The sequence below is a fragment of the Orbicella faveolata genome, unplaced genomic scaffold (genome assembly GCF_042242905.1).
Source record: "Orbicella faveolata isolate gen_17 unplaced genomic scaffold, um_ofav_v1 contig_34, whole genome shotgun sequence".
Taxonomy (NCBI): Eukaryota; Metazoa; Cnidaria; class Anthozoa; order Scleractinia; family Merulinidae; genus Orbicella; species Orbicella faveolata.
In genome coordinates, this window is record NW_028301563.1 from 3042521 (window position 1) to 3068226 (window position 25706).

The 25706-nt window shown below is 38.9% G+C and overlaps 3 protein-coding genes across 3 annotated transcripts; 2 read left to right on the forward strand and 1 right to left on the reverse strand.

Annotated features, from left to right (window-relative positions):
- Window positions 1-640: 640 nt before the first annotated feature.
- Window positions 641-7671, forward strand: LOC149104312 (uncharacterized). Its single transcript, XM_089271995.1, has 7 exons — window positions 641-1830; window positions 2885-2995; window positions 3908-4018; window positions 5204-5317; window positions 6128-6238; window positions 6418-6528; window positions 6652-7671. The coding sequence occupies exons 1-7, from the start codon at window positions 993-995 to the stop codon at window positions 6759-6761; spliced, it is 1506 nt and encodes a 501-aa protein (XP_089128121.1). The 5' UTR covers window positions 641-992; the 3' UTR covers window positions 6762-7671.
- Window positions 7672-7805: 134 nt separating this feature from the next.
- LOC110068064 (uncharacterized) lies at window positions 7806-21726 on the forward strand. Its single transcript, XM_089272118.1, has 17 exons — window positions 7806-8208; window positions 9059-9135; window positions 9941-10106; window positions 10660-10876; window positions 11609-11832; window positions 12013-12120; window positions 13532-13691; window positions 14162-14358; window positions 14566-14685; window positions 15245-15401; window positions 16076-16157; window positions 17317-17369; window positions 18046-18312; window positions 19315-19389; window positions 19698-19823; window positions 20605-20955; window positions 21189-21726. Exons 1-17 carry the CDS (start codon window positions 8131-8133, stop codon window positions 21197-21199), a joined length of 2469 nt encoding a protein of 822 aa, XP_089128244.1. The 5' UTR covers window positions 7806-8130; the 3' UTR covers window positions 21200-21726.
- Window positions 21727-24134: 2408 nt separating this feature from the next.
- LOC110068125 (uncharacterized) lies at window positions 24135-25018 on the reverse strand. Its single transcript, XM_020775500.2, has one exon. The coding sequence runs from the start codon at window positions 25016-25018 to the stop codon at window positions 24392-24394; it is 627 nt and encodes a 208-aa protein (XP_020631159.2). The 3' UTR covers window positions 24135-24391.
- Window positions 25019-25706: the final 688 nt, after the last annotated feature.

A 25706-nucleotide genomic window follows, 5' to 3' on the forward strand; every position in this document is an offset into this window, starting at 1 on the left:
TCAAATATTAATGTACGCGATGTTTTTGATAGACATGTTAGCGGCCTTTTCTGGTGTTTCTATTAGGGGATCGAAGGGATTGATACTAAAATTTAATCATTACGAAAATCAGATCCACCCTTTAAAAGTTTCGTTTCCTCAGTGGCTCACACTGTTATTTTTATCAGTAATCATTTTAACTCTTCGAAAATTGCTGTTTATTTTGTTAGATTAATTGGTGTATTATGAGCATTTTTCTCCAGTAATCTCGAGGATAATGTTGTAATTGTTGATGACTCCCGGTGTTAATAACTGGCTGAGAAAAAGATAATTTCAGCTGGTTCAATTTCAAACCAGTGATATACTTTGGGGTTATTCATTGTTTAAGTCAACCATTCGCATCGCCTGATAGGCAGCTATTGACCTTATTTTATGTGATATATGAAAGACTTTTGCCCTGGTGGCTGGCTAGGAGAGAGCTGACTATATCTGCCACACTTTTTAAACCAGTGAATATAGCAGGGTTATTGATTGTTAAGTTGACCATTCACTGCGACGGAAACACAATTATTGACCTGTTTCTCATGTGATATATTAAGGACTTTTTGAGAAGTCTGGTGCAACCCACCAGCGGGTGGCCAGTCCTATGTTTCACACGCTCACTCGATTAACATTTATGAGAAAAATCAACCTGCTTGACTATTTTTATTTTCTTGTTGATCTTCTTGCTTAGCAAAACAGTGGTGTGGAACATTTTTATTTGTTTTTGGACTTATTTCACACGTTTCAGATCCTTCGCTGTACCAGCTCAACTTTAACGGACGCATCATATTGGCAGCGGAAGCCACGGTTTGTAAACTGCTTATGGATCATCAATTAGTAACAATCGCTAGTGTAGATCGTTTTGGACTGTGTGAAATGTGAGGTGTTAAGGTAGAAATTATCGGTTGAGAAAGATACTTCTTCTTCTATTAAAGCAACAAATACAGAAAGTTCGGTCATTTTCTTGAAAAATGCCCAGAGGCTATCCAAAAATAGTCATATTTGTTTTGGCAACAACGCTTCACCTGGTAGCTGGAAACAATTACAATAAATGCAATGTCGGCAGTAATTGCTCATCTAGGAAAAACTCTTCTACAAGACATTTGCTGACCAAAGAACGACACGAGAGAGCTCAAAGCAAAATTCATCTGAATGCTACCAAGCATCAATCTGATGAGCAGACAAGTTTCAAGAGAGATAGCACCTTTGCTGAAGTTTTGAAGAATCTCTTGTCTAGAGTGGACAACGCAAAACGAAAAGTTGTAGAATTGAATTCTCCCACTCAAGCTCAAGCAAAGGCAGTGGCAGTGGCATCTCCAGCCAAGAAACCTGTATCTAATGGCGTCGATGCTTCCAAGACAACTCCAGCGCCCATTACTTCTGTGCCTCCTTCAGCTACAACATCACCTAGCGCAAGTTCAACAACCGGAGAATCAACCACAGGTATGCCTGCAAGCGAGGCGACGACATCTTCAGGTACCACCGTCACGACTTCCCCGAGCCCTACCCCTACAATCGCTGTGACGTCTTCGACCAATGTCTCATGTAATCCCACTTTGGGACCCTGTACCACCTCAAAACCTCCGGTGAAGCCCGGTCGATATAACATCACTATTGCCCCTGGCATTGTTCTAACTCCCAATGGGCAGATCATTTTAAATCCGGCGTTTCCGCTATTGATAGGGGGTAGTCAAACCTCCGGTGCTAAGCCTATCCCTGGGATTTCCTTGGGTGCCGCGCAACTACCAGGAATCATTCCTGTGTCGAGTGGAACGGTAACGAGCGGTCACGTTGCCGCAGGGCAGCAAGGTAAGCCTATTTAAACAATAGAGTGTTTCTGTCGAGGAACTATCGGTTGATAATTGCCCCGCGGAAATTTGATGTTCTTAAAACAAATATTTGCCCGAGAAGCGAAGCTTCGAGGGCAAATATGCTAGTTTTAAGAACATCAAATTTCCAAGGGACAACTATCAGACGGATAGTTCCGAGACATAAACACTCTATTGTCTTTATCGTTCGCCGCTAAATTTTCTTCCGCGCGCCAGTTCAAAATTCATATTGAATTATTTTCAACTTTTTTAGATGAAAGCCGTGAAAGGTCGTTAAAGCCAAATGTAAAATTTGAAAAAGAAAACAGACAAAAACCCACTTAATACATTTCAACTGTTTACTTTCTGTAAGCCCGCTTCCTTACAGAAACATTTACACGGACGAGTACTATCCATCCGGGTATTTTCCTCGGAGGGGCACTATGGGCTGATAGTGTCTCTCCACGGATGAACACTATCGCGTCATGTGATCAATTTAAATCAATAAGAATTGGAGGAAATTTAGTGGTGAACTATAATTCAAAATAACTTCCCCTTTCAGTGATGATAAACTATTAATTGCAACCTAGCTACAGAATTTTGGGTCATAGTTTAACTATTAATTGCAAATAATTTATCGGATTAAAAAACAAAGATGGAATGTTCATCACTGTACGAGCGTGGAACAAAGAAAATCTGAACCCCTTGATCTGATCATTTAGCCATCACTGAGTATGAAGGGGTTGCAATAGCAGCCCGCGGCGGCTACATGTTGTGTTTCAGCAAGGCAAAAGGGCAAACACTTAAAATAACCCTTACAGTGGTTGATATGAAGAATATCTTCAATTTCTTTCGTTTGAAAAGGTTACTTCACAATTCTTATAACTTTGAAAATGGGGTTGATGGTTTGTATTCAATTATTTAAGTTGACCAGTAAACAGCAATAGCCAGCATTTTACCACATGAGACAGTTACATGTAGTTACGATTATATCGCGTTCTATATCCTATAAAATTCTGATATATTTTTTAACCCTCTATTTTCGTACATTTTAGGTCCTTGCATTAATAGATTCAAGCACTGTATAGATTGGGCCAGTAAAGGAGAATGCTCGAAGAACAAGCCCTTTATGACTGCCAACTGTCGTCGGAGCTGCACCAACTGTGGTAGGAACGCAGCTAAACTTACCTTAACCTTAATCCTCGTCGTCCTCTGTGAGACAAAGTATCCACAATCCCTCTCCATTTATCCCTATTTTGGGCAACATGTTGTGCCTCGTCTGGGTTTTATCTCTCTGAGCTCAGCCATGACAGTTCGGCACCAGGTAGTTTTAGACCGACAAGCAGGTTTCCCTTTTCCCGGTAGTGTATACGAGCCCGGGGCCCGTTTCTCGAAAGCCCCGGATACTTTTCGGGTTCACAAAGGCATTATCTAAAAACCGAAACTTCTTTATGCCTGAACTTCTTGTATGAAGGGAACCTCTGTTGATGTTCAGAACATGTGAATAAAACAGCTCTGTAATGATAGGGTTTGAGATTTCGCTATGGCTTTCCGGGTGTGAGAACTTTTCAGGACCTTCGAGAAACGGGCCCCTGATTCGTGCTAGGTACGTGGGCTAGGCTTCGGATTTGGCTTCGTTTGGTTTCCATAGCAACAATTCGAGATCTTGTGTGGTTAGATACATCAGATTTATTCCTGAGACACCCGTTGTGGAAGGACTCGAGTTTTACAAAAGTGTATCAGCTCTCGTGAGCTTGTAATTCTCTTTATTATTAGCAACTGATATTGCTTTGGGGTGAGAGACATTGTTTCTGTTGTTTCTTCCATTGTCTTCTCAAAGGGTACCAAGCCATTCATGTGAGAGCTTACGAGAGCTGCTACATCACCCGAGTTTAAAGGACGCAAAAAAAAAAAAAAAAAAAAAAACGCACACGCGTTGCGCCTTGCAATTTTCCATTGATTCGAGGCAAACAATTTAGTTCAATTCTGTGTTCTTTACTTCGACGTTTTGCCTTGATTGCTTTGCCCTGCCCTGTTAACATTTTGTTTCTTTTGATATGTTTTGATGTTTTGTGCAGCAAAGTGTGAAAATGAAGAAACCCAGTGCGCAGAATGGGCCAAACATGGCGAGTGTAGAAAAAACTGGCAATTTATGGAACAGAAATGCTGGAGAAGCTGCTCGAGATGCGGTTAGTCTAGTCATAGAGATAAATGAACGGTTAATAATTAATCACCTCATATTTTTACCTCTAATCTTTGATTTCAGTAGTACATAGTGGTACATTATATAAGAAGGAAAAGTTGTTTGAAATCATTATCCACTGATAATGTCAGTACATAAAGAAGAAGGATTAATCCGAGCAATTGCATGATTCTTATGGGTTAGGGTTAATTCTTATGCATGAAGAGGACATAATACAAGAAACTTTCTGCTGTTACATTTAGATATTATGGTATAGCATTTTCAGACTAAAACTTTATACAAAGATATCGAATTTTAATAGACACTTGCAAAACCAAGAGAGTACTCAGGAGAGAAAGCAGATAGTGATGGTGTTGAGTAAAAAAAAAATGATCTATTGACGGCATGCTTGTTTTATGCACAAGCGCGCGCGAAAACTGTGTTCAGCCACCTTAAGTCCGAGAATATGGTGTGGAGCAGACAGTGTTGTGCGTGTTGTAGTCTAGAACAAGTAAAATGCACTTACTTGGATCAACCGATTCCCTTGAAACTAATTGGTCCTCGTGCTGAGTTCCTTTCTTCGTGTTACGCAGATCATTTTATTCTCACAGAGCGGCCTTCTCCCCTGATATATAGGTGGCTACCGGCGAATGTAATTCTCCGTAGGAAAAAAAGATGGCGACTGGTATATTTACCCATAGTTCTTAGTGCACTAAAACTTTAGCAACATTCATAAAATCGTACAAAATCTCCAAACCTAGGCTACTTAATGTCCTTGGAACAGGGTCAAATGTTGTAAAAATTTGGCTTTCTTTGTGCCTTTTAGGCTCTGTTAGGTTCGCAAGGCATTGTGGTAAAATGTGCAGCCGCCATCTTTTTTCCTACGGTGGATTCCGTTGTGGGTGGGAGAAGGGGGTGATTACACTGCGACAGAGTAGTATCCCATCAAGCGGGAGGTGGGGTGGGGAAGAAATACTACATGTCGCTTCATACTACGTTAACAATTCGCTTACGCGAATTTGAAAATTTAATAAGAGTTTAGTTACCGCTTTGCCGGTCGGATAATCTGGATTTCGCTGTAAATTGTATAAGCTTACGATTTAAATTACCTAGTATTTGCATTTCTCAAATTCTTAAAAGGAACGTTTGATTAAATTTATTGTTTTTTTTTTTTGTTTTTTTTTACCGAAAGCTCCTTGCCAAAACAAATTTCCTGAAAAATGCATCAAGTGGGCAAAGGATGGCCAGTGTTCTTCAAACAGAAATTTTATGGAGAAGCAGTGCTGGAAGAGCTGTTCGAGTTGTGGTGAGAGAGTTTTGACCAACCGACCGACCGATAAACTGATACCGACTACTGACGGACTGACTGATTGTGTCCACGATTGACCTAGTGGCTGACTGACTCACTGACTGACTTACTGACTGTCTCAACAACCGACTGACTGTCTGACTGACTGTCTATCTGTCTGTCTGTCTTCAGTCTATTAGTGTCTTAAAGGAAGGAGAGATTAACAGACTGATTGTGCTTTTTGATTTTTGTTTCTTCGATTCGAATTACCTTACATCTGAACTTTGAACTTTTTGAATGAGTGGTCTTTTAGAATGCATAGCTTCTTCTCTCTTTACAGTGTCCGTGTGAGTTCTAACTTCGAGCTCAATCGTGCATGTACGACGCAGTTTCGATCATTCACAGTCAACTGTCAACTTAGATTGATCATGTCCAATCTCTTACGAGAAAAAAACAAAGATATATTATAGTTATAGATTAGCTGATTAACCATGCACGATGCTACTAGAGCTAGTCCACGTGCTGTGTTAGCAATTCATACTAAAAGATATGAGTTGCCTCTCTGATATTGAAAGCGATACGGTCGCCCGATTGCGAAGAAAATTTTACGCTGTTTCATTGACTAGAGAGAGGGAGGCGTCATTGCTTCTTGTATTCTGGTAAGACACCAACAGCAACCCTAACTGTGCCTCTCTCCATCTGGTAATATAAATGGGTTCTGGCGATTGGTTTGGAAAATCGGTGAAAATCATTGGCGTTAACCTGCTCGGAACTAGCATCGCATCCAGGAGATAATTCATGCTCACGTTTCTTTAACTTTCATTTCAGCAAAATGCGAAAACAAGCATTCAGGTTGCGTGGAATGGGCAGCTAATGGTCAGTGTTTTAGGACCCATCCCTTTATGTTGATGAACTGCTGGAAAAGCTGTTCATTTTGTGGTAAGCTGGAAATATATTTCCATATCGACCTACTCCTGCTCTTGCTTTTGTTTCTGCTTCTGCTCCTGCTCCTGCTTCTGCTACTTCATCTCCTCTATTTTCTTCTTATGGCAGTAGGCCAACAGTTACAGTCACTTTGATTGAAATTCCTTTTTTTTCTCTTTTCTGCTCATATGCAGCTCCATGCGTCGATAAACATCCAAACAAATGCCCACTGTGGGCGAAATATGGTGAATGCAAGAAGAATAAAACATTTATGGAAGAAAATTGCTGGAAAAGTTGCTCGAGGTGTACGTATTGCCTGTATACCTCATTTATACCTTATTTGTTTGTTTGTTTGTGTATTTGTTTTTCTTGCAGCTTCTTTGTCGCTAACCGTTATAGTACATTTCTATACTTGATCTTTCTCACAGGTTGCAAGGATAAGAAAAAACACTGTGAAAGTTGGGCCAAAGACGGAGAGTGTACAAAAAATCCAGATTTTATGAACGAAAACTGTGCAAAAAGCTGCAACAAATGTTAAATGCGTGGTTTGCGTTTTGTCGCGCCAGACTCTGGAAGTGTGAAAATTTGTGTGCCCTTTGTCTTCACTGTAAGATCACACACACCCGCCAGATGAGTAAAGCTGTTCTCCCTTATCAGGACATGACATGCTAAATGCCACGGCAGAGAACAGAGTTGGTGGCTTTTTGAAAATTTTCCTCAGACTTCAAGTCAAAAAAATCAATGACTATATTTATTTATTTATTTATTTATTTTTCTTTTGCGAGATTTTGGTAGATTTCGTTCGCCAATTATGTCAGAGGCCATGATTTAATTAGGCGCTGATACCGCTGGCAAAAAAAAAAATTGCATACGATGTAGCTAATTTTCGGCAGTCGTCAACGAACATGAAAAAAAAAAAAACAATCTTGTCGAGAGACGTTTGTTATCGAAAACTCAAGTCGATTTCCTTTAGAAAAAGGAAAACTATTTGCTCACGATAACTTTATATTTTTAAAATGTTTTGACAACTGACTTTGTAGTCTGTGAATGCCCTTAGTTTGTTGTACATACCGTACAGCAAAAAAAAAAAAAATAAAAAAATAAAAATAATAATAATAAATTTGCCTTGTCAACTTGTTATTGCCGTAAGGAGTAGAACTGAAAACATTTTAAAAGATTATGCACGTTAATTAACGTTAACTTTCTCTAGTGGGGAAAAGTCATTGTTACCATTTATAAAATTATGTAATAGCGAAACATTTTTGTAGTAACTCGTTTTGCTGGGTGCCATTGCGAATCCAAGACCGATTATCATCTGTTTACCAATATAAAAGCGACCGCACATGATTCTTAAGTAATGATAAATATTTCATTGTTTTTGTTTTTTTGTTGTTTTTTTTTCAAAGAAATGGAAACGAAGGGACAATAAAGTTAACGTTTGGTGAGGATATCGTTCGAAAGCGTCATAGAGTCTAAATTAATCCTTAGCTACTTTGTGATTTAAGGCAAAGCAATATCGGCTGAGGTCAAATGCTTAATGCTAAGAATTAGATTTGCTTTCCTAATCACCTTCGTCTAGACCTTTAAACTTAACTTCAGACTTCCTCACCATAATGTTATTGGTTGTTATTATTGGCAGATGGACATGTTTCTAGAGCGTTCTTTGTTCAATAAATTGTTGACATTAAACAAAATTAAATTTATAACCCCCCGCTACCATGCACATTCATGAAACGGCCTCAAGGTGGTGTGATTGTCGACTGGAATCTCTGTTAGATCAAAATAAAGATTAAGGGAAAACAACACCGCATAGCATATTGCGTAACAAAACATCCTGCATGGCAAAACTTCCTGTTGTATTTTGTTCAGTGTTCTCTTCGAAGGATAAATTTTGAAACACTCTTGGAATGCAGTGCGTGTCTAGCATCATGGAAAGACGTGTCCCTCTAATGCAGATTGTAATTTTGAGTCTAGGGTTTTTAAAGGTGAGTATGAACCCTTTTTTAAGTAAATAAACATTAAAATGTGTAATGCTGCATTTCGTTTAGTGAATGTCTATCGAACATAGTAGTTCTTATTATTCCTTAGGTGTAATTTAGGAAGTACGAAATATGAATAAGGATTTTATATTTGTCTCGTGTATCTCATTATCGATAACAATTCTTAAACATTCGTTTTGGTGCGTATATCGAGTTAATAATTTCAGCCAATGAAGTCGATGTACTGCTTCTTTTTTTTCTCCTTTTTTACGAGGGTCTCGATTGAGGTGCTGGTTTCTCAGTTATCAGTGGAGTTTTCGGTGATTTCGTAGTTATCCGGGTACATTTTGCAGATCTCAGATCTTGCCTTTCAGTTAAAAAAAAAAAAAAGAAAAAGAAAAAACGTTAGTTCTCGGCTGGCAGTTAAACATTTGAACAGTTCTCAGCTATTTCTTGGACAAACGGCATTTAGAAACCCTGCTTTTTGATACTATAGGTTATATTCTAAGTCACAAGAGCAACTGTCAACCAGGGATAAAGATACACATGCTTCAAATAGACCAGATACAACATTTGTGGAACTAACATTACGAGAGATCTTTGATAATTTTTGGAATTACAAATAACTACCTTTCAAACGTCAGTCTGTTATGGTTTTGTTTTTTACTGGTATTAAAGCAATAAGTCCATTTCATCAGAAACCGTCAGAAATTGCTGAATTTTTTTTTACAAAAACAGGAAACAAGATGTTAATTAACTATTCATGGCTTTGATGTCTGAGGTCATCCTAAGGTAACCAGATGTTTAGTTTAACACCCTTTTTTGTTTACAACCGATATTTTCTTTCTTTTTACAGGCTTTTGGCTTTGATTACAGGGGACCAAAATTAAAATTGCAACTCAGGGTAGATGATACCGAGCCATTGTTCCAAGGGTAAGTTGAGTTATAACTTCCTTTTTATTTTAGCACTTCTCAAGTTTGTTTTCTTCTAATTTTCTTCCAGCTATTGTTATGCTTAAAGTATTTGTTTGTTTCTACGCTGCATTTGTTTTTCTTTTTTAATCGATCCATCATGTTATGATGCATTATCGATTATTCCACCTGAAGTCAAAGTTAAAGCTGGTTTCCATATACAATACGAAACAAATTACGACCGTTGCAAGAAAATTTTACTGATGGTAGCAATCACATGGAAACCACTAAACAAGTGTTCAGCCTGACTGTGCCGGAAACGAAAATAGAACCCTAAATAAGTTATCCTTAGAAAAGAAGGGGAAAAAATCTTGAAGCTGTATTTAAAACAAGAAAGTACACAATCACGAGAGCAAGTTCCTTCACCGCTATCTTTTAGACTAGTCAGGAGCCTGGGTTCAGAAATAAGGAGACATCTATTACTACCTGGTTTTATTATTGCGTGCGATGTTGCAGAAACCAATTATAAAGAAACAAAAGGTTTTTTACGGGAAGCAAAATAGATATGGAAAATGATAATATTTAAGTTTATTTGCTCAAACCTTGTGAAGAATTGAAATAGAAAATAAATGCTGTGTCAAAATGGGTATGAAAAACAGTGTAAAGGATACATTTTATTTGCAAGAAACAAAATGACGAATACTCGACCTATCACGAGGACTGTTGTTGTCAGATAATGTTATTTTTCTTGTATCATTCGCCTTTCAAGAATCACTTGTTCAGTCCGTTATTTTGTTTTATTTTATTCTTTCTCCATTTCCCTTAGAAACAAAACAAAACTCCACTTGAATTTGACACACGACTGCAGTTCGTCATCCGATGCAACTCAAGTAACTCTTCTTAGCGAGGTGTCATTTAAAGGAGAATTAAGTTCGTTTATTGCTACTCCAGAATCAAAAAGCCCAGACGTTCTGCAAGAAAACAACATAGAGGTAATACAATTCTGGAAAACTCTGTTATTTTTAAAATGTGCAAGGTCATACTGTTAGCATTGTTATCTATGCGGTGTCGCTAGATAGTGCTTTAGCTAAGTCCCCTAGACAATTAAGTCGTTCATTCATTCCCGGCTACCCACCAGGTAACCTATGTGTGTCAAATATTGATGAACGGTTTGCGCATCTTGAAAAGCTAAGCCTAAATTTTTCAAGTTCGTCGTTTGTAACCCGTGAAAATCTTCTCCATCCTTAACCATCCTTGTTTCTTTATTGTTTATACCTTGTTTCTTTATGCTGGTGAGAACCCACAAATGAAAAAGAAGAGGCTCTTTATTTGATAAGATCTATTTCCCAGCATTTATTTCCCAAAGTTTATTGTCATTAGTCCAAGAAGTTCAAAGACGCACGGTCTGAATAGGCCGATAACAATCTCATCTTGGTCTTGTTTGTCGATTTCTCAATCCCTTTTCTATCCACTTAAAAAAGTGCTATAAGATGCCAAGCAATGCGTGGACGGTCGTAAGTGCATAACTCTGCCTTTGCTTTTCAGTTTAACAGACTTCGACTACAAGATGTATTCTCAGGTCAATATGATCTGTCTATTGACCCCGATAGACTCACCGAGGCTGGTCGCCTGCATGTTGGTCACGTGATAGCAACATTGTCATACAGCGGAGATCAAGACAGTTACACAGACCCTAACACTGGAGAAAGGGTCGAGAAAATCACAGAGGACATTTATACGTCATTTTATTTCTATGTTTTAGGTTTGTAAGAGAAACAGAGTTACGAATGGCCAACTTTTAGTATAGAGAAACGCTGTTGAGCGATCCATTCGGCAAACTGCTCATATTTTGCTCAAAGATACCCTTGGGTAACTTATTTCTAAAAATAATATTTTCGGTTTCCAGCGAATTTCCAGAGCTCGTAAAGATAGGAGCTGGAGGGTATTTTAAGATTTCCTCCAACAAAGAGACATGTAATACACACTCTCGTCGAAATTACACCCGTGTGAAAACAACGAAATGCAGTAAACGATAAAAACAAATTATATTTGTAATCATGTGCTCACTTGACGTCGCACTCAACAAAACTAAATCAAAATTTATTGGGACTGTTAGAATCCAGGGGCCCGTTTCTCGAAAGCCCCGGAAACCTTTCGGGCCCGTGAAGCTATTTTTATTTCATCTGTTTCTAGAAACGGAGAAGTGTATACGTCTGAAACTTCTTGTATGAAGGGAACCTCTGTTCATATTAAGAAAAAGTGAATAAAACAGCTCTGTAACCATCGTAAGGTTCGCGATTTTGCTATGACTTTCCGGGTTCGAAAAGTTTCCGGGGCTTTCGAGAAACGGGCCCCTGGGCCCCAGAATTTCAAACCCGACATTATGTCATCAAATCTTCGAGAAACACAGAAAGATGGTTTAAGGAAGAAGGTGTACTTGAGATTCCTATATATAGGTGTTTACACAAATTAATTTATTTATCTTGCATAATAGATTCATCTTGTGTACAACCGTTGGGAATGAGGAGTGGTGGTATCAAGGAAAGCCAATTTCTTTCATCCTCATTTTACAAAGAAACTCATTTCTCACTCGGTCACAGTCCTCACCAAGCAAGGTTTGGTGGGGCCGGGTACTGGTCTCCAGTTGGTGGATCTGCATCTATTGACAGTGGGCAGTTTCTACAGATCGCTTTCAAGACTCCTATGCAGCTGAAAATGGTTTGTTCAAAAACATTGTTTGAAGGAAAATATCAAATAGTCATGCTGTCCTTTCAACAAGAGCCACCGTTTCAAATGGAACAAAAAACACTGACTTTGTTCGTTACTCTTTTGAAGACAGAATATAATGAAGCTTCGACAATGTATGCAATGATGTGTTATTGCTTTGTTTTATGTCAGATCGTAGTACAAGGAAAACCAAACTCCACAGAGCATGTCAGGACATTCGATGCGTTGACAAGTACGAACGGAGATGTGTGGAGGAAGGAAAAGGCATTGCTTCCAAAGGTCTGGAACGATTATTCTACATTAATTAAGTGGTTTCTTTTTTTTTGTATGTTAGTATTTAAAGCTGGAGGTTACACACTTTTGAGTATTTAAGGTCATTCCACTGAAATAGAACCTGCACTGAGATTTTGTGAAACTTTGCCTATTGATTGTTTATATTATAGGAACTTAAATTTTGAAATAAAAATGAGGGGTCCTCATGTTCGTTTAGGAGCAACAGCACCTTGTTTATACCCATATAAATCCTTATAATAGCATCATGATTGTAGTCACGATCGCTTGCTAAATTCACGTTTCCGACGATTGCTTTTTGTCCTACACTGAGAATTGGTCCATATTTATTTTACACAGAGAAATTTATTACTCAATTCAAAACAACAGAAAAAAATGATAGGTCACCATACTCGTTTGCGGGAAAATGACGATTTACCTCCATGGCGAGGTCCAGCTGTAAACAAAAAGCCGCCCTTTTTTAATGCGCGCGCTAATCACGCGTGTAGGGATGCGCAATGCAATACTGGGGAATGACCTTAAATGAGCTAAAACTGAAGATGCATTTATGAGTATTCAGGTCGCCTGAAAAGTATTGATTACGTTCTATAATCAAAACTACCAACTTAGGAGTGCTTAATTGGCTATCTGACTTGCCGACTGAGTGCGATGGATCGTCAACCGACAATGAACGAATGAAAGAAGGAGTGCACGGACGAACAATCGAACGACTAACTAGCTGATCGACCGATCGACCAAATGATCAACTGCCAAGCTGACAAACGGGCGGAATGACTTTTTGCCTTACTGACCAACCCCTAACCCACTATCACCGATTACCATCAACACCCGCACCTGCTTACTGACTTGGTAAATGACTAACTCTCTGAATGATTGATTGACTGACTGAATAACTGAATTACTATCTGACTGATTGACTGACTGTCTGACTAACTGACTGACTAACTGACCGACCGACTGAATGAACGAACGAACGAACGAGCGAACGAACGAATGAATGAATGAATGAATGAATGAATGAATGAATGAATGGATTGGCTGACTGACTGACCGACTGACTGACTGACTGTCTGACTGACTGATGACTGACTGACTGACTGACTGACCGAATGAATGAATGGATTGGCTGACTGTCTGGCTGTCTGACTGACTGACTGACTGACTGACTGACTAAATGAATGAATGAATGAATGAATGAATGAATGAATTGACTGACTGACTGGCTGACCGACAGACTGACAGACAGACTGACTGACTGACTGAATGAATGATTAACTGAATGACTGATTCAGAACGGAATAAATGAATGACCCACCAGTCACATACCACTAAAACTAACAAACCCTTGTCTACGACTTAAAATTTATTATTATTTTTTTTTAAATCTCTTTATTTGCAGGCTATTATCAACGTAAAGAGTGGAGATTCTGCGGTTCCGACTGTCTACCAATCCCTCACGGCCACACGCTTTCTTCGAATACAGCCCAGATCTTGGTATAAAGAAAGTACCCTTCGAATCGAGGTTTACGGCTGTCTTCTTTCAGCAGCACAGACCCAAGGTCTTGTTCTAGGTTTTGTTTGGAATCTAACCCCTAGTTTCTGTATAATTCGTTTCAATTGTTTTTTTTGGTTTAGTCTAACAAGTCCTAGAAACATTTTCTATTTATTCCGGGAAATTAACTTCAACGAAAGTCTTTTTTCTTTCATCTTAAATTGATTGTCAGTTTTTAATTTTTGATTAACATCCAAAAATATACCCTTTGGTGCCAAAACCATGCTGAACTCGTTTAAAAACGAAGAGGCGCCAAACGTCCATGAAAGTGAAGAAGCTTAACCCTGATAGTAACGGCGATTACATCCCCTTCTCTTTTGGTAGTTTTGTAACATCCCAACAAAGTACACGTAGGTACGAAAAGTAGTAAGAAGCAAGGTCAAGAGATTCATTTCACTGCATGTGCGAGTAATGTGAACTGCAAACTCTAGACACCTAAGTTCTATATAGTGAAACCCTATTTCTTTCTTAATTCAGACGAATTTCCTCCTCTTGGAGTGGAAAAAGAACTCGTTTTCGATGCCCAAATGTCGGCCTCGTCCACTTCTGATTCAGTGAAGGCGAGTGCTAGTAATGGTCGCCTAAACTTTAACAACGCTTGGTGCTCGGCAACCTTCAACGAGGAACCTCTGTTTCTTCAGGTTGATCTTAATGAGATGCATATCATTACAGCGGTAAGCGTGACGCCAATTGAAAAGGACTTATTTCATAGTTTTTGATCGTAGATCATTATTTTTGTTGTTGATTTGTTTGTAGCTAGTTTCGATTTTGTTTGTTTGTTTTTAAGTTGGAAAGTCACGCTGTTTTTTTCTTTTCTGTTTTTTTTCTAAATAATTCAGTTTCAACACGATATATTTATTACTTTTTGTTAACCTTAACAGATCGCGTCTCAGTCACGCAACACGGATGAGGGCATCTTTGAAAGCGTGACGAAGTACAAGTTGGGTCATTCTGAGGATGGAGCGAGTTGGAACATTTATCAGCAAAATGGAGTTAACAAGGTGATATTTTCATTTCACCGTGAATCTCCTATTCCTTTTATTAGAGTAATCCAGGGAATGAATTGCACACAAGGAAACAAACAAACAAACAAACAAACAAACAAACAAGAAATGTTGCTGATATATGAGTCTGACAAGGTAATTATGGAAATTGTGTAATTATGATAATTATGCAATTATTCATGTAGAAGTGCAAGACATAAACTAGTGACGAAACAAATTGCTACATTATATACCATGCAGCAAATTACTCCTGAACTGAATACTAGCATACAAACAGGCTTCCAGCGAGGGCGAAAAAACAAAGCAAAAAAACAAAAAAAAAAAACAATTCGGCGAGCGAAGCGAACCGTTTAACGCGAAATTGGAATCCCCTCGTCACCAGACCGCTTGCCCTAGACCACACTCGGCTAGCTAGCACTGGCCCCAACTGGAAGCCCGTTCACAACATACAACATATATCGTGATCCCGTTTGTCATGCTTTTTCAAGGCAATTTAAATACTTAAAATCAAATTAAAATGAAATGGCACTGCTGAAAAAGACTGTTTTATCTCTAGGAGTTCCTCGGCAACGTAGTCGAGGATATTATAACAAAGTATCACCTGGCCATTCCAGTGAAGGCACGACTCGTTCAGTTTCAACCTGTAGAAATGTTGTCCTCTGTGTGCATGCGCGTAGAGCTTTATGGAGAAAAATCTGCTGCGGAAAATACTGGTAAATGCATTGGATTTTATATTATTTAGTGGCCATTGAACGCCCAACCTGACTTTTGAAGGCGGAAGGGGAAAGTGGGGGGGGGGGGGGGGCGGGGGGGGATTTGATTTGGTATAGGCATGCTTTATTTTAACCCTTTGATGCACTAGGATTTTTTCCCCTCTGTTATGCATGATACTTTTTTTTCTGATTGGTAAAGGCATAATTGTTTTCAACCCTTTGATGTACTAGGAATATTTTCATTTTTCTCGGGGCGTGTGTTTGCATGTAGCCATGCTTTTCAGTCGGCTCATTGAACGTGCTTGAAATTTCTTTTCGGCAGTGGTCGTGCGCATGACATTTGTGGTACTGCAAGGTATTTTTTTAAACTCACCTACCCCCACTCCCCCTCCCCTCAAAATGATTAAATGGTCCACCCCTAGTGCCTCTTCCTCGACTTCAGTATCTGTCTCTGATTCTGAATATGACTCTTTTGCTGCCACTTGCCCCATTTGCCTCTTCCCTTGCTTTAACAATTGGGAGCCTACGAGTAACTTAACCAAGGGATAGGGGTGCCACTGTCACTATTACAGGCCTTGTCTCTCTCTCTCTCTCTGCTTTTGTCGTTGTCTCCGTCTTCTTGTTATGAAATAAATGGACTGTTCCTTCCTGAACGCTGTTGTTTATATTTGCAGATAAACCTGCAGTTTATCAGCGAAGTATCTTGTTAGACGTTGAAAATCGAAGACTCTTCTTATGCAACAGCGATGTAGTAAGGTAAACGATTTGCCTGGCGACCAACCTTCGCAATTTTAACATCATAGCTGCGACACCATTTTATATGTTCCCATCCCTTTAACATGACCACTTGGTATCGTTTTGCGCACGATTGGTAACTTTTTTGGTTCGCGAGGAATAATATGCAAGTTATTCCTTAACTAACTGAGCCCTAAGGAACGGGGAAATATTCACTCAGGTACTAAACTCCCCCTCCCCTTGCTTATTTATTTCAAGTCTGGACGTGCATTTTTGGAGCGTTAACGTGAAATTTGAGTGAACACAACGGAGCCACTCTTACGGTGATCAATGCCAAAAACGAAAATGTCGCTTTCTGGAGGATAAATTTGAAGCAGAACGTCACGTCACGTAACGTAAGGAATCAAAAGCGAACAAAACGAATCGAATCGAATGGAAACGGAACGGAATGGAATGAGGTGGCGTTGGACCCCGGCTGTTGGAGCTCACTTACATGTGATCGCCGAACGGCAAACACATTCGGTCGCTAACGTCCGATCGTGAAAGAAATCTCGGAAGATATCCATATTAAATCTTTCGCAGACCAAGTGACAGCTGCAGCTGTTTTCTGTTCGATTCGCAAAGCCGCCAATTTCAGTGTGGAACAACTGATTTTAGGGATCGAAGCTTCGCAGTACGTTGGATCTCTACGGTTGAACTGAAAATTATTTCCGTTTCTGACATCTTCGTTCCATGTTAACTGGCCGAAATTAACTTAAAACCTACACATTTACCTTGTCCGAAATCTCGGCTTATGCATGAAGTTCATCGATGTATTGCTAGTCAACAAGATGTACCCTGTCTCATAACCCTGTCTTGGTTTTTGATAGATTTTAGTTCAATCCCCTAGACAATAGAAAAGCATTGCAATACTACGTCCCGCCTACTGAGCTATCATAGAATCGCGTGCTTGAACATGAATACATGATGCAATTATTGACTCTTTAACAATTTTAATTCATAGAGGTGCTTTGAAAAATTGTTAAATACAAATATATAATAAATAATTCAATTCAAAAATCGTTGTAAAGTCAATGATCCAAAGATGATGTATACTGCATCGAAGTGTTCGAATTATTATTTTATTTAGTTATTTTTTTATATATTTCTCTTATTTGTATGATTATTTTGTGCCTTACAGAAGCAATCCAGCTTGCTACATTAGAAAATACGTAGAAGATGAAATGTGGATAGGTAAGCAAAATATTTAAGCGCCAGAAGCAACATAAAAAACACGAAAAATTAAGCAACCGATACCAACCCTGGGAGGAACACAAGATTCGTCCGGTTAAAAGTTCTTTGACTTAGGCAATGTTCATGAAAAAACTATGACTAAAGCAATGTCCATGGTTAAATCCTCTTCCTAAGTATTTCGGGTGTTTATGATGACTATAAACGACAAAAACCAAAAAATAAATGACTGAAGCAAGTGCCTCGGTTTGCCTGTTACTAGCTACGGCTCTGGCATCGTCACTTCAGTACTCATTGAACGTTCCTTCAAGCTGAATTTGAAATTTCACGCAAGCGCTCATTATACATATCTTCCACGTTTCACTTTTTTTTCTAACACTGTTACGTATGGAAAACATTCAATTCGATATCTAGGCCCAAGACTATGGAGCAAACTAACAAATAAAGAAAGATCGGCGATAAATCTCAAGCAGTTGCTGCCATCTTTGCAAATCATGATTTAATTTTTCTTACAGAACTTTACTGTACATTATTTTTAGATAGTTCTAGTTAGGTTTTCCCTATTAGCAGTGGGGATCCTCCAGTGCTAGATGTAATTGACACGGTAATAAAGTCATTACTATTATTATTATTATTATTATTATTATTATTATTGTTGTTGTTGTTGTTATTATAACAGCCATGGACAAGCGCATCGTCAGCATTCTTGGTTATGACGGGACAAGGGACGTGATTTATGGCGTGGCAAGAACTAGAATAGCCTACGTACGCTGCAACATTACGAAATGCGTGTCCATTGGGAAGGAGTCTTGGCTAGCAATAAGGGATTTGCAAACCACAACCTTAGCCAGGGAGATTGCCTTTGTTCCTGAGACAGGTCATGATTTCACAGATGCCCCCATTTCTGTGTATCACTTGACTGATAACGATGGAAACATGTGGGGAGGTATATGAAATTTAGTAGTTTCGGGTTAATCGATTTTCATCTAAACATGCTAACCTTATGGAATCCTTCTATCTATAAACACTATGCGACCATCTATAGACACTATGCCTTCAAGGCTATTCAGATTGGCAGGGGTGTAGGCTGCGAACAGGCTACGGATAGAAGGGTCTGACCGCGGCTGGAAGGGCCGAGACGGAACTGTCTGAGAGTGAAGTTCTCTTTCTTTCCGCTTTCTCTTCGCCCCATCTTCAGCTAGAGAGCCTGTTCACAGGCAAGCAGGGGTGGGGTTGGCGAGGTGTTTTTAATAAACGCGTTGATGAAGTGAGCTCCACATCTATCGACGTAAACTAGAATTTAACTTGGAGCAACTTGGGATGACAGGTTATGAGCTTTTTCTAAAGGAAATGGACGTTCCCGTGGGAACTGTATTTGTTTTACAGGCATTTTTTCCCTTGCTTCTAATTTTTTTTTTCTTTTTAAACTTTGTTTTCAGTTATGATTAGTTGTACCCAGTTTTTCTGTTCTCTTAACGTTTTTGTAAAATTTAGGCATCCTAAATCGCAGAACTAAGGGTGACGCTGTTGGGTAATAATAATGTTATTACTAAATGAACCTACGGGCCTTGTAGACCTAAAAGGAAATATTTTCGACACGCTATTAATACAGCAAGACCTACACGGTGAGAAGCTCAGTATTCGCATTTCCTGAAGATCAGAAGGGCTCTCTCTGAATAGGGTTTATCCGAGGCTCAAAAGGCAATGCAGTAAATTACATCGAGGGTAAGGGGTCATCTAAAATAAATGCCCTCTGTTTGCTGCTGTCACTCCTGTTAGAAGCTTTTGACATCAAATGCAGCCTCTAGAATGCGTTAGAGTCTTCAAGAATTCTTTGATGCATGCCCTAAATCGTTAGCAAAACAGCCACAACTGATTTTTGTTCTCAAGTGAAGAAGCTTTGAGCATTTTTTGCCTTATTCAATGTCGTTATTTTAATGACTCTTAGCTTCAGCTGTGGGTGTTCACCTTTACCGTGTGGAAGCACAGACATGGAAATTACAGGCTAAATGGCGAGACAAGAGTAAGAGTATTTCTATGTTTATTTGTTTTCTAATGCTACCTCTTCGGATGGAAAATAGCTAAACCCGTTTTTAAACAAAAGATTTTGACGAAAAAAGGAAGGTATCGTCGGGAGGGATGGAGAAGGCAAATGAAATGAGAGAAAACAATTAATAGCGTTATGATTATGCAGGCACATTGGTAGTAGGAACAATATTTCAAATGAATGCTGAGGACGCATTGTTTCAAGTGAATGCTGAGGACACATTGTCACATTTGATTTTTTTTCCTAGTTCTTTTCTCTTTATTGTTTCTTTTTTTTTTCTTCAGATCTCAGCAAGTGTCACAGCGGCCCATGTGAGAACGGTGCCTCTTGTGTTGGGAATCACGAAAACTACACCTGCATTTGTCCAAAAGGCTGGGAAGGAAAACACTGCGAGATTATTTATACCCCCGGTTAGTTTTTAGTTGTGTTTGTTTGTTTTTATTTTATTTTATTTTATTTTTTATTGTCTTTGTTTTTGTTTTTTTGTTGTTGTTTTGATCAAGATGACATCCAGTTGTATGGTTTGGCATTCCGTCTCTGGGTGGTAGTCGGGGCAGCAGCAAATGGTATATGACTAGGCCTCGCTTTGATGAAAGGTTACTGTTAAGCTTGCAGCAGCAAAATTATTCACAAATGCCATAAATTTATATTACTTGTTTATTCCGACTACAGTCTTCATGGAAACAACGGCATGTACCAAGGTTATACATGGAAGCAACTTTGAAATTGGCAGGCTGAGGGATTTTTTAAAAACCACCAATAAAATTTGCCCTACGGACTTGTACAATCTTGTTAGTCTGAAAATTTTACTCATGCAGATTTTTTTTCCAGATTGCACTTAAAGGAGCACAGTCACGGTTTGCACCTCTTGAAAAGTGTAGTCTAAATTTTTCAAATTCGTCGTTTGCAATCCGTGTCAATCTTCGCCATCCTTGACAATCCTTGTTACTTGATGGTTCCATCTTAGTAAACTAATATTTTCAGACTTCCTTCCATTTAAAGGAGATTTTGTACGTGGCCAAAACAACTCAAACCACCGTGACTGAGCTCCTTTAAGATCATGTGATTACCTATAAAAATACCCCAGTGAAAATTACGAAAACTTGAAATAATTTGGTTAAAATCATGAAATGACTGCATGCATAATGTTTGCTTCTTTTAAATAATATTGTTATTTTATCTATCTCTTAGCTGAACGCCCTCGTATTCAAGCCATCAATTTTACCTGCAATGGAACCGCGGACATGGAACAAGGAACACTAAACACCCCGAATTATCCTAACTACTACGATAACTACAATCTGTGCACTTGGCTTGTAAGTTCATCGCACCGAGTCAAACTCATTTTCACAACTTTCTCACTGGAGAGTGGCTGGGATTTTTTGTATGTCTATGAAGGAAGCTCGACCTCTTCAGCACCTCTAGGAACATTCGATGGCTATCTGCCAGGACACGTGGTCGAAAGTTCTGCAGAACACTTGTTCCTTGAGTTCACCTCTGACTTTAGTTATACTGAACAAGGATTCCTAATACATCTTGAAGGTTGGTATATTTTAAATCCTCCGAAGGGCGGGCCACTAAGCAAAAACATGGCGAGTCGCCTCTGAGCGATAGCAAGCCAGCCATCATCACAACCTTCAAGCCAAAGTGATAATAGAGACTTCGTTACCATCCATCATTCTTTCTACTGTCTTTGTACAAAAATGCATTTCAGTGTTAAAGGTGTTTATTTGTAGTCATTTTCATTGCGTTCATTTGTTATTCATATCTTTCAGCTATACTTTAGGTTGCAAGTCTGCACAAAGAGAAAGCGAGTAATAGACATCGACAGAACAAAAAAAGGAAATCATCACAGAAAACTTCGAAAACAGTGCCTATTTTATGTTCCTTATCGCTCCCTATAACAAGTGACAGATATAGATACAAAACCTACGTGTCATGCCGAGGAAAACGCAGCATTTGGAATCACGAGGGATATCCTAAAGACGCTGAGCGAAATATTACTTCAGCTGATGGACCGGAGGCAGGTTTTATTTAGGAGTCTAAGCAACCTCGGCGGCGACGTCGACTAAACCGTCGATTGAAAAATTTACTTATGTTTAAACAACGAATCAGAGTCATTCATTTGGCAGTTGCTGACAGCACCATATGAAATATAGATATGTCAGACAGGGTTAAATCTTTGGCAGATTGAGAAAATTATCCTTCGTGGTTTACGTTCTCCAGGGCTATGCATAGTTTGGTGATTTCAAGTCGTTGTTTTTCAGACAAAAAAGAAAAACGGAAAAGAAATAAACCAAGATTTACATCGCACGTGGAGAACTCTAACTGGTTGTAAAGCCTTTTGTTTAGTGACGTTCTCGTTGTCATTGCCGTGTTGGTTATTACTTAAAATTACTATGGTCTTTCTAATCCACCACTAGATTCTCCCACAACTACTAAAACACTAAAATTCATAGGATTTTTTATCGAAACTTATAACGATAATTCAAACTTTGGAATATTGCACTGACATGGCTTCTTTCGTGAAGCCTAAAGTGCTTTGCATCCCTTCCTGTGGGTTTTTGTTTGTGCATTCGTTCGTTTGTTGTTGTTGTCGTTTCATTTCTCTCTGTGTGGACGACAAATACAGTAAGAACCCCCGAGCAAGAACCTAGTGCTTTAAGAGCCACTGCCCGTAAATATGGAGAATCCGACGACAAGTTAGAAAATCCGTATTTTCTTTTATTGCGTCAAAAGGCCCTTTTGGTGAAGTATTTTCAGAAATATACTTTCAAAGTTCCAGCGACTTCACATTTTTGTGAAATCTAGGAAAGTTCGAAATACCGCTCAATAAACCAAGACGGCCGACAGAATTTATTCAAAATTGTACATTTTCAACAGGCCAGTACAGAAAGAAGGGAACTTGCCTGGATTTCATATTCACACAGTTTGTAATTTACACTTTAATCATTCCTCTGAGCTAAAAGTCATCTTGAAATAAATACGTTTTGTCTACTTCTTGGCCGTATGAAAAATACAACTATCGCAATTTACTTTACATATAAAATTTCAACTGATTTTAGAGAGTCATAACTCTTCTAGTATACAAATCTCTCAGTAAATAAAAGGTTCTAAAGGAAGAGCTATGCTAAAGGTATACCATATTTAAATAGCTAGTTTGGCCCGTGCAAATTAAGCGCGCTAGACGAAAAACTATTAAGGGTATTTTGACCAATTGCGCCTTTTTTTGGACTAGCGAGCAAGAACTTCGATTTCGCAGTCATCTTTAGGAATGATCAAAGTGTAAATTACAAACTGTGTGAATATGAAATCCAGGCCAGTTCCCTTCTTTCTCTACTGACCTGTTGAAAATGTGCAATTTTGCATAAATTCCGGCGGCCATCTTGGTTGATTGAACGGTATTTCGAACTTTCCTAGATTTCACAAAAATGTGACGTCGCTGGAACTTTGAAAGTATATTTCTGAAAATAGTTCACCAAAAGGGTCTTTTTGGTACAATAAAAGAAAATCCGAATTTTCCGACCTGTCGTCGGATTCTCTATATTTACAGGCAGTGGCTCTTAAGAACCTGCTAGCTCCTACTGGCAGAAATTTGTCATTTTTAAACCCCCAGCAAAATATAAGAACCTGTTTAGTCAAGTAAGATCAAGCTGGTTCTTACATGCTAGTTACAGCTAATTATGAACTCTTGTTATAGAGACAAGTCACTACATATACATTCTGTAAATAGTTGTGTTCGGCTTATCATAATAGAGTTGTGAATAACACTGCGTATTTAAGGACCAAACCCAAGTTTATTTATCTTTCTGCTAATCAACAACTACATCTCCTTCACAAAAATTAAGAACCTGATGAAAACCTACTTAGCATAAATTGCCGACAACTACTCCAAAATGCAAGAACCTATTTGGCGAGACTTACTGTATGGCAGCGGATGACTTTACATGAATTTCCCAGAAGGAACTTAATTTCCATAATTTTGTCACCATGGAAATGCTGCTAACGGTGATGAGCTACTAAATGTCCAGATCGCAGTTTTAATTCACTGCCCCTGAATACAAGTTAAATAAATGTGTTTCTGCTCTATTTTAAGCATCGATTTTACCCTATTGAATTTAAAACCCGATAACATTTATCCTGTAATCTGATTGGTTAGTTTAGCCGCGATGGTATTGGTTGTAGGACTCTTGCAAATATTTGTTGACCGTCATTGCTCTCTATCCGTGTATTGTTAGTAAATTAAGACGAAATCCGATAGAAAATCGAGCAATTTCAGGTTTTAGTGGACAAAAATCTGGTACCAGAATAATTTCAAGTATTTTACAGTCATTTTACATTTTCTTAAAGGTAAACGCATAAATAATTGAGTGAAATAACGCCGAAAACAATTTCCCATGGGAACGAGAGAAAATGAATTTCAAAGTTCAGAGAACTTGTGCAAACACAGCCAAAATTTCATCATCAGTTTCATTTCATCAGTACTTTCAAATTTTTCATAGAAGTTCCACATTCGTTTTCGACGTTTGGTGTTGCTAGAAATGATTTTTTTTTTTTTTTTGAGAAGGTATTTAAAACAGTCGTATAGAAGTTTGCAATACGATAGAAACAATCTTGGCACTAGGTTTTTTACCACTCGTTACTCGAACTTCTGGTGGATTCCGTCTTAAATCTTTTTGTTCGAGATCCGTCCGTCAGTTCATTTTATGTCGTCGGGAAGCCATTTATGTCTGCATCGACAGTTTTTAACATCTGTTGGGAGGTGTTTGTTCTACATGTAAGTTGGTTACACGCTTCAGGACAACCAAATCGCTATACGGTTCTTTTAAGTCCTCTCAAGGTAAAATATATCTACAGCTTAAAACGCAATGTTAACTAAACAGCATATAGCCAAAATTAAAGTCAGCCTTTACAAAAAGGTATCGTTATGTGGAAGTCATATAACTGATGTGATGGAGGATCTGCCGATCATTTCCAATCAACGGATCCACAGGTTCAAAGAGTAGTCTCGAACTGGAGTACCTCTTCCTTGATCACCGAAATCAAATTCACCACTATATACAAAGGAAGCTTCGTTAGCTTCAGTTACCCCAATCCCGTGGTCGGCACGTGAGCAGCTTTTTCCACCTCCGCCAATCATAAGCACTGCACCGTCCCAACCCCAGTGACACCAGAAACCGATTGCATGGGAGCCTTGAATGCTTCCACTACATGTGGCCTGTTGAAAGCCGCCAGTTGATCGATATTGACCGCCATATTGTACAGTGCAAGTCCCCAAGCACTGGTCTGAGGCCCAGACTACGCCATTTCTGAAGTCGCCATAGCTTGTAACTTTGGAGCGGAACGTCTGTCCACCGAGACAGTTACCCGTGGTCCGCAGCAAAGGTGTATGTCGTGGGTCGTCACTGCGAGTGATCTTGAATTTGCTTCCGCCAACCACCCAGAATGCTGGCGATATCATGTCAGCGTTGATCGACGGATCACTTGTGTCCCCAGAAGCGTCGTTCTTGTCATACCACCAGTGTCCAGTATCCTTCATCCAATTTTTGCCATCATTGTTTGAAAACCGAGCGATCAGTGTCCAACCTTGGCCAATTGACGTCATATCGCAATATGCCTAACAAAGATTAATTGAGGAAGCCAGTTTAATAGACAGTCGAACTCCGCATTTTTTTATGGACATATATTAGAGAAGCGAAATGTCGGATGTCTTTGGGCTTAATCCGTGCATGCTCATTCTTTATGCTATTTTCTACTCCTATACTGACTGTTATCGTGAGGTTTTCATTATCGGATTTTTTTTTTTTTTTTTGTCATGGGAAGAAAAAAAGGTAACTTAAAATTCTCAATATACGGCTCTTTAGTCCAACAATCCGAGAAGATCGCCTCATGGTAACAGTCGGTTGTAGAGGTCACTATCCCATACTTTTTTTTCTACTTACAAATTTAAATTGGAGAAATTAATATTGAATATTCACTGTTACGGATACTTTCGTGACTCTTAAGATGTGTCCATGTTAATGAGGTTTTCATGCCAGTGTATGTCATAATCAGGAAACCTGCGCCCAGCTTTTTTAGAATTTACCACACTCGTGTAGACCCTAAAGGTTTACAGTCTAAATTTTACAGCAAGAATCAATTTCCTAATCGTTGTAATATAGATATTTCACGAAATAGGCTCATATACATTTCTGGATGGCTTCGATAACAAATGAACTCCTTTCAACTCCCTTTCCGGCAGAGGTAACCTCATCAAATGAACTAGAGCAATATGTAACAGAAAGTGCATACAT